Here is a 14,820-nt window from a genome sequence, read left to right on the forward strand (position 1 = left end):
TTTGATCCTGAACAGAAGAATCAATCCAGATACTCCGATGCATACGACTAGATTTGGCTCCTCCAGATGCTCCCTACTTAAATATATTATTATAAAGTACAATATGCTTACATTTGTGCCCGAATTAGACTTATTCATACTTCATACATTGGCCATGCCATTTTGAGCATCACTTTGGAAGTAGCCCTTTTCAAAAACCTTGTTTGTTCTTTTGAAACTGGTTAATGCCTCTCTGATGTGCAATCAAAAAATGCAAGGCAACACTGGAAACCAAGAAATGTTGCTCTTTTTAAGGAGCTGGTATCACTTCTAGAGTAGCATCGTCTAGAAAGATTAACCCTCGATCCAATTGGTATCTTTGAGTCCCATTGTAAAGAATTGGGGCATCACATGAAAGGAAAGGATATTCTCGGACATACTTTAAAGTCTAGTTAAAGATTTAAGAAGAAATTGTCCAGTTAAATAAATCAGCTCACCCGCTTAAAGTTTCAATGGTTTTGCCCAGAAAGACTGACGGTAATTAATTCTCTCAAGAAAAATCGATAAAATCTACCGGATACACACAGGAAACATCAATAAAATCTGGACTGGCATACGCAATTTACTGCAGTTTAAAAGTGAAAATTTGGATTCATTACATTTTCCAGCTTCATACATCAATCTGAGATTCTAGAGCAGTCTGTGTCATGACGGTCCCTTCTGCTAACATTCTGGCACCAAGCAGGAGTGAAATTGGCAATTAAATAAAAAGAGCAAGATTTTGTGCAGCAATGGGGCCGACACAATCCCAGTACCGGTACTCAAAGGGAAATGTGGAATTAGGGGCGAAAATCATGGCGCCCTGTTTTCAGAGTGTTACATAACAGGAAATATTCCACGATCATGATGGGGTAGTTAAGATATCCCCACCGTGAAAAGGTGTGTAAAAGCAACCCAGGGAACTATAGGCAACGTTTTTGTTTGAAGTCTCTTGGAACATCTAGAAGAGTGGGTACAAGGTCCTCTTGGGCAATCAGGGTCTATTTCAAATAAATTAGTAACAGATACCACTACAGTGATTCAGACTGTTAATGATAGACATGTGGTTTGAAAGCATCAAGTTTTATACTCTGCATTTATTGACTTCTCAACTGCTTTTGAAAGAGTAAATCAGTTTTCCTTGTGTTGGAATACAGCAAATGGGAATCGCCTCTACTCGATTAAGGCTGATCAACCAATCCACATTGAGTGGATTTTTTTTTTTGTGATTCCTATATGCATAGGCTTTTGTCCTTCCTTATTGCGATTCCTTAATAATCGCAATTAAGGAATCGCAAAGGACAACATTGATATATGTGGGGGAATATCTCCAAAACAAAGATTTTAGCATTTACTGGGAAAAAGTGGCTTTTTTCCCTCGTTCTTGGGAAAGTAAAAATTTGAAGTAGTGAAAAGTTATATTTACCTACGAAGGATATTAACACGTCACCGAGGCAATCAAGTTCACTTAAAAAATTCAGGGAGAAAGACCCTTATTCATGCGGATCTCTTGTAAATTTCAGTAGATCCTCGAAAAAGCATTTTTAGTCACTTACTGGACATGTATAAAAGAAAAATTCCCCAGACTTCAAATGATGCACTGGAGTAATTGCTTAAGTGATGCTATTCCAGTGCAAATTCTTAATTTGGAATTTGGTTTATCTAGCACTTTCGTTCAGTTCTTGGCAAAAAGTATTTGCCTTAGATATAAGCTCTGCAACTCTTTGAATCATCATTTAAGGCTTTGCTCTGGGATGATTTAATAAACATCCCCAAAAATATATGGCTTTTCCCAAGAATTTTAAAATAACTCTTAAAAGTTTTAATTGCAGTGTTGATCTTCTGAGAACCTGGGGGAAACAGCCATTACAACGCAGTTGTTTCCCCTCATATACTTTACCACGCATGCGTTACAACGCAAGCACCGTTACCACACACAGCCTTTACCATGCATGCCTTTGCAACAAATTATGTTGTAAAGGTATGTATGGTAAATGTATGTGTGTTGTAAGGGTATGCACCGTTACCACACACAGCCTTTACCACACATGCCTTTACAACGTATTACATTGTAAAGCTGTGTGGAAAAGGCATGTGTGTGGTAAGGGTGGTCTCTCAACATTGTTAGAGGAAACAGACCCTTTCACTTCCTCTTTATGACAAGCATTGTGTCTCAGAACAGCTGGAGAGGAGACATTGTGGAGTGGTAAGGGGGATTTTAAATTAATCTGTTTACATTTTATTTATTTTAATAAAAATATAAATATTGTTTTTAAGTTTAATTTGAAGAGGCCGGCGATGCTTAGGGGTCTCCTTATAGGGCTCAGGACAGGGGAGAGGTCGTTTTCAGAAGGACTCGGGCGGGGAACACCTTTACCACGAATATGCCCTTAACATGCATGATTTTACAACAAAATGTGTTGTAAAGGTATGCATAGTAAAGGCATATTCATGATAAAGGTTATGCGTGGTAATGGCAATCGCATTGTAAAGGTAAGCGTTGCAATGGAATGCGTTTAAATGTCATACAACCAAAACCTGGGTGCCAGGGCATTTGCTATCAACCATAATGTAAAACGATTTATTTTAATTTTAAGATTAGGAAATTTGCCTTTCGCTCCTTGACAGAGAAATGGGAAAGATATTCAATGAGGTGTTCAGTTTGTAATCTATGTAAGGTAGGCATTCAAGACTTGTTCCACGTTTTACATATTTGCCTGGAATAGAATGTGCAGAGTAGATGTTACATAGTATCAACTGTAGAAAACTTTAGCATTACAACACATGAAGATCTGCTATTTTGCCTGATGCACCTCTCAAATGAGAAAGTCTGTTTTCAGCTGTTTCATTTTTTAAGAGCTTTTTGCACATATTTTAATCGTAACTGTATTTGTATGCAGGGAGACTCCCTCAAATTGATCGCTAGAACAGCCCAGAGAATCAGTCTCCCACCGTTCACCTCGGAACCCAAGAAAATATTCTTTGACATCCCCCAGGAATCGTACCTCAGCCCCACCCTCTTCAACACATACGTGACCCCGTTGGCCAACTTCATCAGAACGCATGGCCTCAACATCATCTCCTATGCTGTTGACACCCCAGCTCATCCTCTCCCTGTCAAAAGATCCCTCCACCAGCAGAGCTAACTTTCACAGATGTATGACCGCTGCTGACTGGATGAAGGAAGACGGAAGTCATCATTTCTAGGATACCTCATGGTGGCTTGCTGAAGTCGACCCATTGTCCGCCATGACAGACCATCCCCACATCCTCTGCATCATTTTGGACAGCAGGCTGTCTATGAAGAAACAGATAAACATAGTCTCTTCTGCCTGCTTCTAGACCCTAAGAATGTGCAGCAAAATCTTCAGGTGGCTCCTGGTTAATACCAGAAGGACCGTCATACAGGCCCTTGTCACCAGCAGGCTGGACTAAGGGAACACACTCTACGGAGGGATCACCACACGCCTCCTGAAGAGACTACAGACAATACAAAACTCGGAGTCCAGACTCATCCTCGACCTGCCCAGATGAACCCATATCACTCCCCACCTCAAGATGCTACACTTTCCGGTTCAGAAGAGATGCCAGCTCAAGATGTTGACCCAAGCTTTCAAAGCCCTGTACAAAGAAGGACCACCATGCAGCAACAAATGCATGACCTTCCACCAACCAACCAGACACCTACAATCTGCCTCCCTCTTCCTCGCAGACACCCCCTGTATCAGCCGAGGCAACAGCTAGGGTCATTCCTCACACCTGGCAGCCAAAGTTTGGAAAGACCGTCCACGCCCTTGTTCCTCAAGACCACCTCATCACTCCAGCAATTCGTGAAAGGACTCAAAAACTGGCTGTTGGAATGAACTGATTACTATGACGAAGTGAGCAACTCCAGCGCCATGAGACCCTCACGGGGGAATTGCCGTGCTTTATAAATCCCTGATTGATTGATTGATGTGAGTATTTCACTAGTATCCTCTTGTTGTATTATAAATTGTATGATGAATTGTTATATTGCTTGATGCATTTTTTTCAATGATGGAATTTATTTACGATTTTAGACTTTTTATATACTAATTTGTGAAACTGACGTTTTAATTGTTGACCACTGTTGTAGGTCTAAATCAATTTTATATAAACAGTAATGGTAATTCAGAAAAAGAGAGACTTACTATGCGTCCTGCATCATCAAACGTAAAAACACATGCATCGCCAGGTTCGAGACCAATGGTAGTATCGCTTTCTGCTTCACTAGAGTTCTGGGATTCAACATTGAAAGTTCTTCCTGGGACTCGATTTCGCCTGTGTTCATCGCTGACTCCCTTTCTTAACGCACCATCTTTTAAGTTCAGAAGGTTGTATATTCGGATGATAGTAGTAACCAATTTCTAAAACAAAAGGGTAAGGGCAAATTGTCAGTACCAATCTCAGCTTTTAATGAAGAAGCCACAGAACAACATGTTGTAGATCCCATTGTCAATACAATCAAAACAAATTGATGGCATCTTTTAGGAATCGTGATTAAAATGAAAGTACATACAGTAAGAGTTACAAAGAGGACTAAAAGGCTCTTAAACGGATCTTAAACAAAATAAACATGGTTGTCCTTCATTACTTGCATGTGACGTCAACAGGTGGTTTGTGTTTTTCAACGTTTCATTCCATTGGTAATGCTTGCTTGCAATATGAACTGGAAAACAAGATGTACTAAACCGTTTTGTGGTTGCTAACCCTTTAATGGGAAAAATGACAGGGTTTGTGACCACAGTTATTATGCACTAAACCCCTACTGATATTCGGAGAGGCCTGTCTGAATCAGAAACGATGTATCAATGGTTTCTGACCACAATTGCAGTTGCAAAACATTGAAAAGCTAGTGACACCCCAAGAGGTGGTACTTTGCATGCAAAAGGACTCCTCCATAGACAGATTTCCCTCTGGAAATTATGTCAGGAGGCCTGGGGCAGTGGTCCAAAGGAATCACTGCCTGATCTCACTGGTGTAGTCCCAAACGGTAATCCTTTATTTTTTTTATTTTTTAATAGCCCATGTTCCTAAAGTGAAAACATACTGCTTTAAAGAAAGAAAAATGGCTTTCGTATTGGGAATGCCGATGCAGGGATATTGGCCTGCTGTGACTTGCGGATCACAATCTCTGGGCTCACAGACAACTGCAAGGGGTCACAGGTAGTAATCTGCCTACTTAATATTCTTTAGGAGGTCATTCTGTGACTACCCCCGCAAATTGGAGTTTTGAAATTCAGGGCAGTTTGCAAAATGTCAGTGCACAATTTGCTCCCACCATTTGCAATGTGCCTCTTAATCTTTATGCCCTAACGTCATGATGTGATTTTCCGTTTTAGGATCGAAGGGTTAAGAAAATGCTGATAAATAGCCAAAACTTCCACTGTTGTAGAAGCAGTACCATCTCATCAGTCAGATCATGAATCTAAGAGACTCTTCAGGGAATGGGGCATGGCTCCTATTAGTGTGGTAGGTGCTGTGGCACCGGTACCTATCATTTTGCCAATGGGACCACGGTACCAGAAATATGGTCCTTTCACTACCCAAATATGTGGGCACAGGGACTCAGTGAGGGGCCGATTCACAAAGGACCTCCTCACTCGAGGAGGGGGCCCCGCACTGCTGGGGGTGTATCCGCACTTCGGCGGAATCTCCACAATGAGAATTGTCATTGTGATGATTCTGCCCTGAGTGCGGAGACTCCCCCACGACTGCGGGGCCTTCATCATGAGTGCGGCGGCCCTTAGTGAATCAGGCCCTGATAGTTTCAGGGCTACTGACACCCTTTCTGCACCATTGCATGGAGATCCCATATGGGACGCTTGCCTTAAGGAGGAACTAGAGATGGCGCCTATGGATTATTGACTTATGCTTGACTATTTAATTCTAGTGCTGTTAAATTAATTTTAATTGCTATGTACTTGTTTAAAGATTACGATCTAAATAAACATACTTTTTGACTTGACTTGACTTGAGTGCACTAGATGTATCTTAAATGAAGAATAACAATGTGAGAATCAATTCCAATATGGAAATGTGGCTCTGTTTCTCACCAAAGCTTCACATAAATTGAAAAAATATTTCTATTGCATTGCGCTGCATACTCCTGATGAAGCGCTTTCGCGGAAGGGTAGCAGGATGTGCTGTGGTTGCAATTGCAAATTGCCCTACTTAAGAAGTGTTTTGATTTTGTGCATAAGTGAACAGAGCGATGGTTTCTTCTCTTAGGGCTCTGAGAAAGCATAGATGTTTGAAAGCTACCCTTTTTATCATTACAGCCTATGGTACTCGGTTGACTGTACAGTGATTGCATGTGCAGAAACAAGGCAGAGCAGATAGTGTCAAGGACAGCGGTCTTCAGCCAGGCAAACTCGTGCAGAGGGTGGGTAGGAGCCAGGTCCCTTGGAAGGTTGAACTCTGAGAAATGAGTCACTCCGCCCATGTCCTGAAAGGACCGTGTAGTGCAGCTAAGGCCAAACTAGCAGGGCAGTTTCTTGTCTTAAAAATGACTCTGCAGTCCAGTCAAGGCCGAACGAGCAGTCTATACTAAGTGCCAAAGCACAAGCAGAATCTTCAAAGTATTTGGGATGTAATTTACGCAACAAACAGCATGAAAGAATATGATAAAGACTGTTAAATGTAAAACCTGTTTCTTTAACATACGGAAGTGTTTCAGTTTTGCTACATTAAATCACATCACTGCACTGACATTTATTTTTGTAAACTTCATTTATGACATTTTTTATCAGTCATAGTACTACAAGAACAAAACACATCAATCGAAGGGTTCAGGGAATGTGCACACATGCAGCATATAAAATCATGCCAACATATATCATACATGTAAATGGCACACGAAGAAGACATTCCAAAAGGAGATTAATAAAAAATAACGGGAAGGAACAAGCCAGAGGGGCAAACATTTGCTCATGTAGGGAAACAAAAAGAGTACATGTGAGCGAATCCCAGCTCTATACACAGTAGTAGTATCCCACAAAGGCACACGCATATAAGTCTTCCAGACATGGTCCTCAGGATGTAAGTCAATCTTCCTCAGTTTCCGCAGCATCCGAGGTTGAAAGCATCAGATATTTTCTGTATGGCTGCCACATTACCCTTGGTCTTGGCGATGTGTGCCCCTCTATTCCCCAACGCGAGCGCTGCGCTCGGCCAACCTGCTCCTTGCACGAACTCCACGCATACACAAGTCTAGATCTGGCGGTCGCTTCTTTAGGCGATTGGCCCCCGCCTTATAAAACTCTCTTTCCCTACACATCCGCAGTAATCCTGACAACCAGGCCTTCAGAAGGCTTGTGAAGACCTGGCTTTTCTCTCAGCTTTAACTCCTTGCTTACTCCACTCTTACGGCCACATGCATCATTGTTACATTTTGGGATTTCTTAATTGCGAAAATTAAGGAATCGTAATTAAGAAATCGCAAAATGCTATGCATTAACAAATCGCAATATTTTTTGCGATTCCTTAATTTTCCATAATTGCGATTCACAATTTGCGAATCACAATTATGGAATTCCTTCCCATTGATTCCCATGGGCCTAGAGGCCCATAGGAATAAATGGGAATCCATTCTCATTTTGCGATTCGCAATTAAGGAATCACAAAATGAGAATGCTATTTCAAGGGTGCAGGGGGGGTCCCAAGGACCCCCCCCTGCACCCCTGAAATTTAACTTTAAGAACATTTTTCACACACACATGCCCCAAGGGCATGTGTGTGTGTAAAATGAAACTTTCAAAAATGCACTTTTGTGCATTTTTGAAAGTTTTAGCAAATTACCATGAAGTTCAACTTCATGGTAATTTACCTCTTCCTATTTGTGAATTCGCAAAAAAAAAATATTCATGCATTGCATTTAAGAAATCACAAATTGCGATTTCTTAAATGCAATCGCAATTTAAGAAATTGCAACATAATTGCGATTCCTTAAATTGCGAAAAAATAAAAAAACATGATGCATCCCAAAAAAGGAAATTGCATTCGCAAACGGCCGAATTTTGCGATTCGCACCATTTGCGAATGCAATTTACCTTGATGCATGTGGGCATTAGTCCTGCTCCAGCGCTGGGAAACCTCCTTGTCGAGGCAGCCATGCGCTTTACAAGTATTCTAATATAATAAAATATAATACATCTCACTTGCAGTATCACAGTACACAAGGTCTCGAATCCATGCCTCCACAGTAGGACTGAAGGCACCACACCAGTTCCGAGATAGCAGACGCTTAGCCAATAACACTACAAGAGCAGTATAACGACGGACATTTGCCGGTTTCGGTTTCACATAACCCAGTAGAGCCAGCAATCGGCTTGGAATGAGTGTGTCCTAATATAAGTGACAACGTGGAATGGCCTGCTTCACAGAAAGTGAGGATAGGGATGCAATTCCAAGCTAAGTGAGCAAAGTCAGTGTGTTCGGCTGCGCATCTGGGGCAGAAATGCGACCTGGTCGGCTTTAGCCAGTAACTGGGGGGTATCATACGACTGATGTAGATATTTAAAATGTAACAACTTGTGACAATGGTTAAAGGCAATCAGTCATGTCTCCTCACTGCAATAATATAATGTTTTATCTGGCATGGGGCTCCCGAAGTCCCTGTCCCAGGTGGTCCTCGCCATTTCCTCCCCGAAATGCCTCAGACCCAGAGAACTATAATACAGACAGGAGACAAGGTGGGCGCTATCCGGGGCCGTAAGTATCATAGTAAGTGGAGGAAAGTCAGCAGGTTTCTGAGGGCAAGAAAGAAGTGCAGTATGAATAGTACTGTGCAGGTGGTGTAAGATAAATATGTTCTTATAGGATATATATATATAACCCATAACATATTTATGTTTCAGGAGACATTTTATAAACAGATATTCGGAACTGCGATGGGAACCTACTTCGCCCCCAGCTACGCGAACCTTTTCGTTGGCTGGTGAGAGGAGCAGATGGCCCTTGCGGGGGACAACGCAAAATGGGCGGCTCAGGTCTTGGTATGGAGACGCTATATCGATGACCTCTTTCTCGTGTGGAGGGGTTTCTCCAGCGAGGCAGAGGACTTTGTTAGCGCCTTGAATAGGAACAATCTGGATTTGAAATTTACCAGTGAAATCAGCAGTAGGGAGGTCCATTACCTAGATCTCTGGGTCCTTAACAATGGTGGTAAAAAGTTGGACACAGCTTTATACAGAAAACCCACCGCGGGGAACAGCGTATTACACGCTAGAAGTAGTCATCCCCCAAGCTTAGTCCGCAGTATACCATACAGAGAATTGTTAAGGATTCGACGTATTTGTTCACGAGAATGTGATTTCTCCAAGGAAGCAAAATAATCTATTGAGAGGTTCAAAACTAGAGGTTATGACAGCACTCTTCTAGAGAAATCTTATAGCAAAGTAGCAAAAATCCCTAGAAACATACTATTATTGCCCAAGGGGAATATGGGTGAACTTACTTCCGTCACCAACAAATTCCGGATGATTACAACTTTTTCCAACGATGCCAATTATTTAAGAAAAACACTAACCAAAAAATTGGCATATACTGCAAACAGACCCTGTAATAGGTAAGGACGTCCCAGACCGTCCATTGATCACATTTCGCAAATTGAAATCCATCAAAGACAAAATAGTCCAAAGCCATCTCATGCCACTAAAACCCAAAAGCAGTGGAACCTTGAAAGAAATGAGGGTTTTTTTCCCTTGCGGGAAGTGTAAAGCGTGTGAAAATAGTAGAAGAGTACTCACCGATAAGGTACCGGGTCAATCTAGAAGTAGAGAGATTAATACGTTTATCACATGCTCAATCCCCTTTGTAGTATACTGTCTATCATGCCCTTGTGGCCTTAAATATATTGGCAGCACAATCAATAGTGTAAAACTGCGAATCTTGGAACATCAACGGGCAATAACAAATAAGGATGTAATGTATCCGGTTGCCCGGCACTTTGCCAAAATACATGACAGCAATAGGGATCTATTGCAGTTTTGGGGTTTAGACCATGTACCTCTACAACCGAGAGGTGGTGACAGACTTCTCAAGTTGAGAAGACTAGAGTCACGCTACATTATAGACCTAGACACCAAGCCCCCCCCGAGGTATGAATAGTGGAGAAGAACTGACAGCACATTCGGGAAAATAACATGTTATGTTATGTTATGTTAAATAAATTTCTAAGGCGCGACTAACACCGTTAGGTTTCTTGGCGCCATAATGGGGAGAGCAGATGAGGAAGCAAAGAGACCAGTTATTTGTAGGATTCAGTGAAAAGAAAAGTTTTAAGGGAGGATCTGAATTTGGGGTACGGAGTAGACAACCTAAGAGGAAGGGGGAGGGAATTCCAAAAAGTGGGGGCCAAAAAGGAAAACTTAAGGCCGCCATGTTTCTTCCTCTTGTATCTAGGAATTGATAACAAGGCCAATTGGGAAGACCGGAGAGTGCGAGGGGGGACATAGGGGTGGAGGAGGGAAGAGATGAAGAGGGGACCCTGACCAGCAAGGGATTTGGAGATGATACAACCCAGCTTGAATTTACAACGGGCAGCTACCGGGAGCCAGTGGAGGCTTTTTAGGAGGGGGCTAACGTGTTGATCTCTTGGTAGACAGTGGATCAGGCGGGCAGCCTCGTTCATACATTACATTGGATGATGGGGAAATATAATGATTTTTGTGGACTGTATGATCAATTGTTATGAATATGAAATCTATTGATTATTTATCATTTTTTTGCTTAACCTCATGCCTCTTTTGGGTTGTTTTGATGAAAGAAAGTAGGAATGTCGACAACCTCTTTGAGAATTAGAATGAATTACTTGATGAATGCTATAATGTCAAAATGGTCTAAGTTCGGTATAACATGTAAAATGATGGCTGGTGTGGTGCCGATACGCGGCTTTATTGTTGTTTTATAACACCGGCCCATAGCGGCCAACTTGCCGATACATGGCTTTATACTGAGTTTTTGAAATTGGGCGCCGTATATTTCGAGCCCTATTAAGGTTTAATGTGAGTATATACAACTTTAAAATGGCTGCGCTATTTACATGTAGAATGAAAGCTTTTGAGCCGTCATCGCTTTCAATGTATAGCTTGCAATGACATGCTTATATACAGCCATCAAACTACATGATATGTGCAAACACTGACGAAGGACTAGACGTCCGAAACGCGTCTATTATTGTTGCCGGATTAAAAACGTCTGACCACCCACCACGGAGTGCTTCTACTTTGTTTTAAAATACAGCAGAGTTTTGAGCCTGGATTGTGGACACGCGGTACCGGCGTGTTGAAGCACCCGCCCGCGAGTGCCCTGGGATTGCCTGGTACAATTGGAGCTTGGATATATATATATATATATATATATATATATATATATATATATATATATATATATATATATATATATATATATATATATATATATATATATATATATATGTGTGAACAATGAGAATACGCCGAACACCCAGAAGCGTTTCAAATCGTGTCGTTTATTCTCTGCAGTAGGCTCTGAGTCCATGACATGCCACTACGCGTTTCCAACTTCCGTTTTCATCAGGTGGCAATGACTCCTCACTTGCCTTGTTTCCGCCGTGCCTCTAGATTGATGCTGGGCATGTTGGGAATTGTAGTCCCTTTTCCAAATCATGTGGAAATTCGGCTTTTTATGTTCATATTAGAATACTTCTGCGCCCTCCTGGCATTTTGTTTCTTGGGCCGCATCGGAGTTTCTTTCTCATGCGGACATGTGGTAGTCCTTCACTTCGAGCTTCGTTTGCGGGATTGAAGTTGGAGCCCTCCGGTTTCCTTGAAGACAAAGGAAACCGGAGGGCTCCAACTTCAATCCCGCAAACGAAGCTCGAAGTGAAGGACTACCACATGTCCGCATGAGAAAGAAACTCCGATGCGGCCCAAGAAACAAAATGCCAGGAGGGCGCAGAAGTATTCTAATATGAACATAAAAAGCCGAATTTCCACATGATTTGGAAAAGGGACTACAATTCCCAACATGCCCAGCATCAATCTAGAGGCACGGCGGAAACAAGGCAAGTGAGGAGTCATTGCCACCTGATGAAAACGGAAGTTGGAAACGCGTAGTGGCATGTCATGGACTCAGAGCCTACTGCAGAGAATAAAAGACACGATTTGAAACGCTTCTGGGTGTTCGGCGTATTCTCATTGTTCACATATAACCACAGGGGTGTGGTCACTCCCCTGAAAGCCGAACCAGCAGTGAGCGCGCCTTTGGTGACCATTTGTGAGGAAATATATATATATATATATATATAAACCTATACTAATAATATATTAAAAAAATATATGATAAGGTTAAAAAATTAAAATAAAAAAATAAAAAAATATATATTTTACACTACAGTAAGTATAACAATACTAAATACGTTACATAGCGTAAAGGATAAAATTACTACTTCCACTCCAACAAGTGGTACAGTAGGGAAAGTGTTGGATAGCAGGTGGATACAAATTACTATTCCCACTCTAGCAAGTGGAACAGTAGAGAAAGTGTTGGATAGTGGGTGGATACAAATTACTATTTCCACTCCAGTGAGTGCAACAGTAGGGAAAGTGTTGGATAGCGGGTGGGTAAAAATTACTATTCTCACTCCAGTGAGTGCAACAGTAGGGAAAGTGTTGGATAGCGGGAGGGTAAAAATTACTATTCCCACTCCAGTGAGTGCAACAGTAGGGAAAGTGTTGGATAGTGGGTGGATAAAAATTACTATTCCCACTCCACTGAGTGCAACAGTAGGGAACGTGTGGGATAGAGGGAGGGTAAAAATTACTATTCTCACTCCAGTGAGTGCAACAGTAGGGAAAGTGTTGGATAGCGGGTGGGTAAACATTACTATTCCCACTACAGTGAGTGCAACAGTAGGAAAAGTGTTGGATAGTGGGTGGATAAAAATTACTATTCCCACTCCACTGAGTGCAACAGTAGGGAACGTGTTGGATAGAGGGAGGGTAAAAATTACTATTCTCACTCCAGTGAGTACACCAGTAGGGAAAGTGTTGGATAACGGGTGGGTAAACATTACTATTCCCACTACAGTGAGTGCAACAGTAAGGAAAGTGTTGGATAGCGGGAGGGTAAAAATTACTATTCCCACTCCAGCGAATGCAACAGTAGGGAAAGTGTTGGATAGCGGGTGGGAATTTTTCAGAATTAATTTACCTCCCACCATTTTCCCCTATAAACATAACCTACAATATTGTAAAATATTAATAAATTAACATATTTTTTAACAATTGATTAATTAACTAATAATTAACAATAAAATGAATAACCATCAAATCTAAATTATTTCACACTATTAACACTATAAAATTACTTTTAATAAATATTATATAAAAAAATAATAAAAATTACATTAAAATTAAATTACTTCCCACCCTACTCCCCTATCAACACTCAACCCGCTCATAAAAAAAGTACACACTTAACATATTTACAAATTCATTATTATTAATTAATATCTAATCAATTACTAATTAACCCCTTAAGTGCTGCCTTGGTGCATTGGCCGACGGCAGCACTACCTCCCCAGTGCTGCGCACGACCATTGGACGTCCATTCAGCACTAGTTCCAATGGACAGCGCAGCACTGGGGAGGAATGTTTAATAGCATGTATGAGGTTAATAAAAAATAACACAATTAACATAATTACCAATTAATTATTATTCATTCATATTGATCCATGTATAATTAATTAATAATACATTAGTTACATTAATTAACTTAATTAACAATATCCATTATTAAATACTAAATTATTAATTAATCAAATAATGTATTAATTAATTTCAATAAAATTACTTTCCACCCTATTCCCCTAGAATCCCACAACCCGGTACAGTATTAAATTATGCAAAAAGTAATGAATATATAATTAATCAATTCTAAATAATTCTTAAAAAATATATTATAATTAAATTACTTCCCACCCCATTCCCCTATAAACCCACAACCCGCTACGAAATTAAATTACGCAAAAATTAATTAACAAAAAATTCATTACTTTAAAAAAATTGTTGGATACTGGTGTACCCTTCCAAGTCCCTAGTATATAGTACTATGGTACCCAGGGCGTAGGTACACCAGGGGTCTCCCATGGGCTGCAGCATGTATTATGCCACCCATTAGAGACCATTAGAACTGTGACTATAGGCCTGCCATTGCAGCCTGTGTGAGCTGATGCTATCACCACTCACCACAGATATAGGTTTCCTTATATCTGAGTTCACTCCACTAAAAACCTATAAGTCATCCCTAAGGTAATACACTCTAGAAAAGGGCTTTTAGATGACAAGGGAAATTCCTAGGCACTTAGCTAAAGTGGATGCAGTGGTTTAAAAAGAAAAGATATTGCTATATGGTGCAAGTAGGTGAGATGATAAGCCCTGTATTCCCCCAATTGAGTGTGGGAAATAACCCTCACAATACAAAGACCTAGGCACACATAAATTAAGTGTAACAGTTTGTTAGTGTAAACACATTCAGTACAATATGTAAGCCAGCAAATACGGAAATGGTCTCTTGACAAGTTTGAAAAAAAGTTCAGTCTTTAATTTTCAAGCAAACCAGCCGACACATGTTTTGTCGCATGTGGAACAATCTTTCTGCGACTTCCTCAGGGCTGGGAAAGGATACAAGGGAAATGAATGACATATGTACCATGATGTAGACGAATGTTTGTCAAAAATATGATGTAACTCTTATCATATTTGTATGTGACTAAACCGTGGAAACCCAAACATCAT

At 40.8% G+C, this 14,820-nt stretch overlaps 1 protein-coding gene across 1 annotated transcript in view; it reads right to left on the minus strand.

Annotated features, from left to right (window-relative positions):
* LOC147727391 (coiled-coil domain-containing protein 171-like) overlaps positions 1–14,820 on the minus strand; it is a 1,936,181-nt gene that overhangs the window by 152,793 nt on the left and 1,768,568 nt on the right. Inside the window, exon 20 of the mRNA XM_086963620.1 lies at positions 4,191–4,406. Coding sequence (XP_086819746.1) covers positions 4,191–4,406 — 216 coding nt within the window. The remainder of the gene's footprint in view (positions 1–4,190; positions 4,407–14,820) is intronic.

The sequence above is a fragment of the Lissotriton vulgaris genome, chromosome 3_1, assembly GCF_964263255.1.
Source record: "Lissotriton vulgaris chromosome 3_1, aLisVul1.2, whole genome shotgun sequence".
In the NCBI taxonomy this organism is placed as follows: domain Eukaryota; kingdom Metazoa; phylum Chordata; class Amphibia; order Caudata; family Salamandridae; genus Lissotriton; species Lissotriton vulgaris.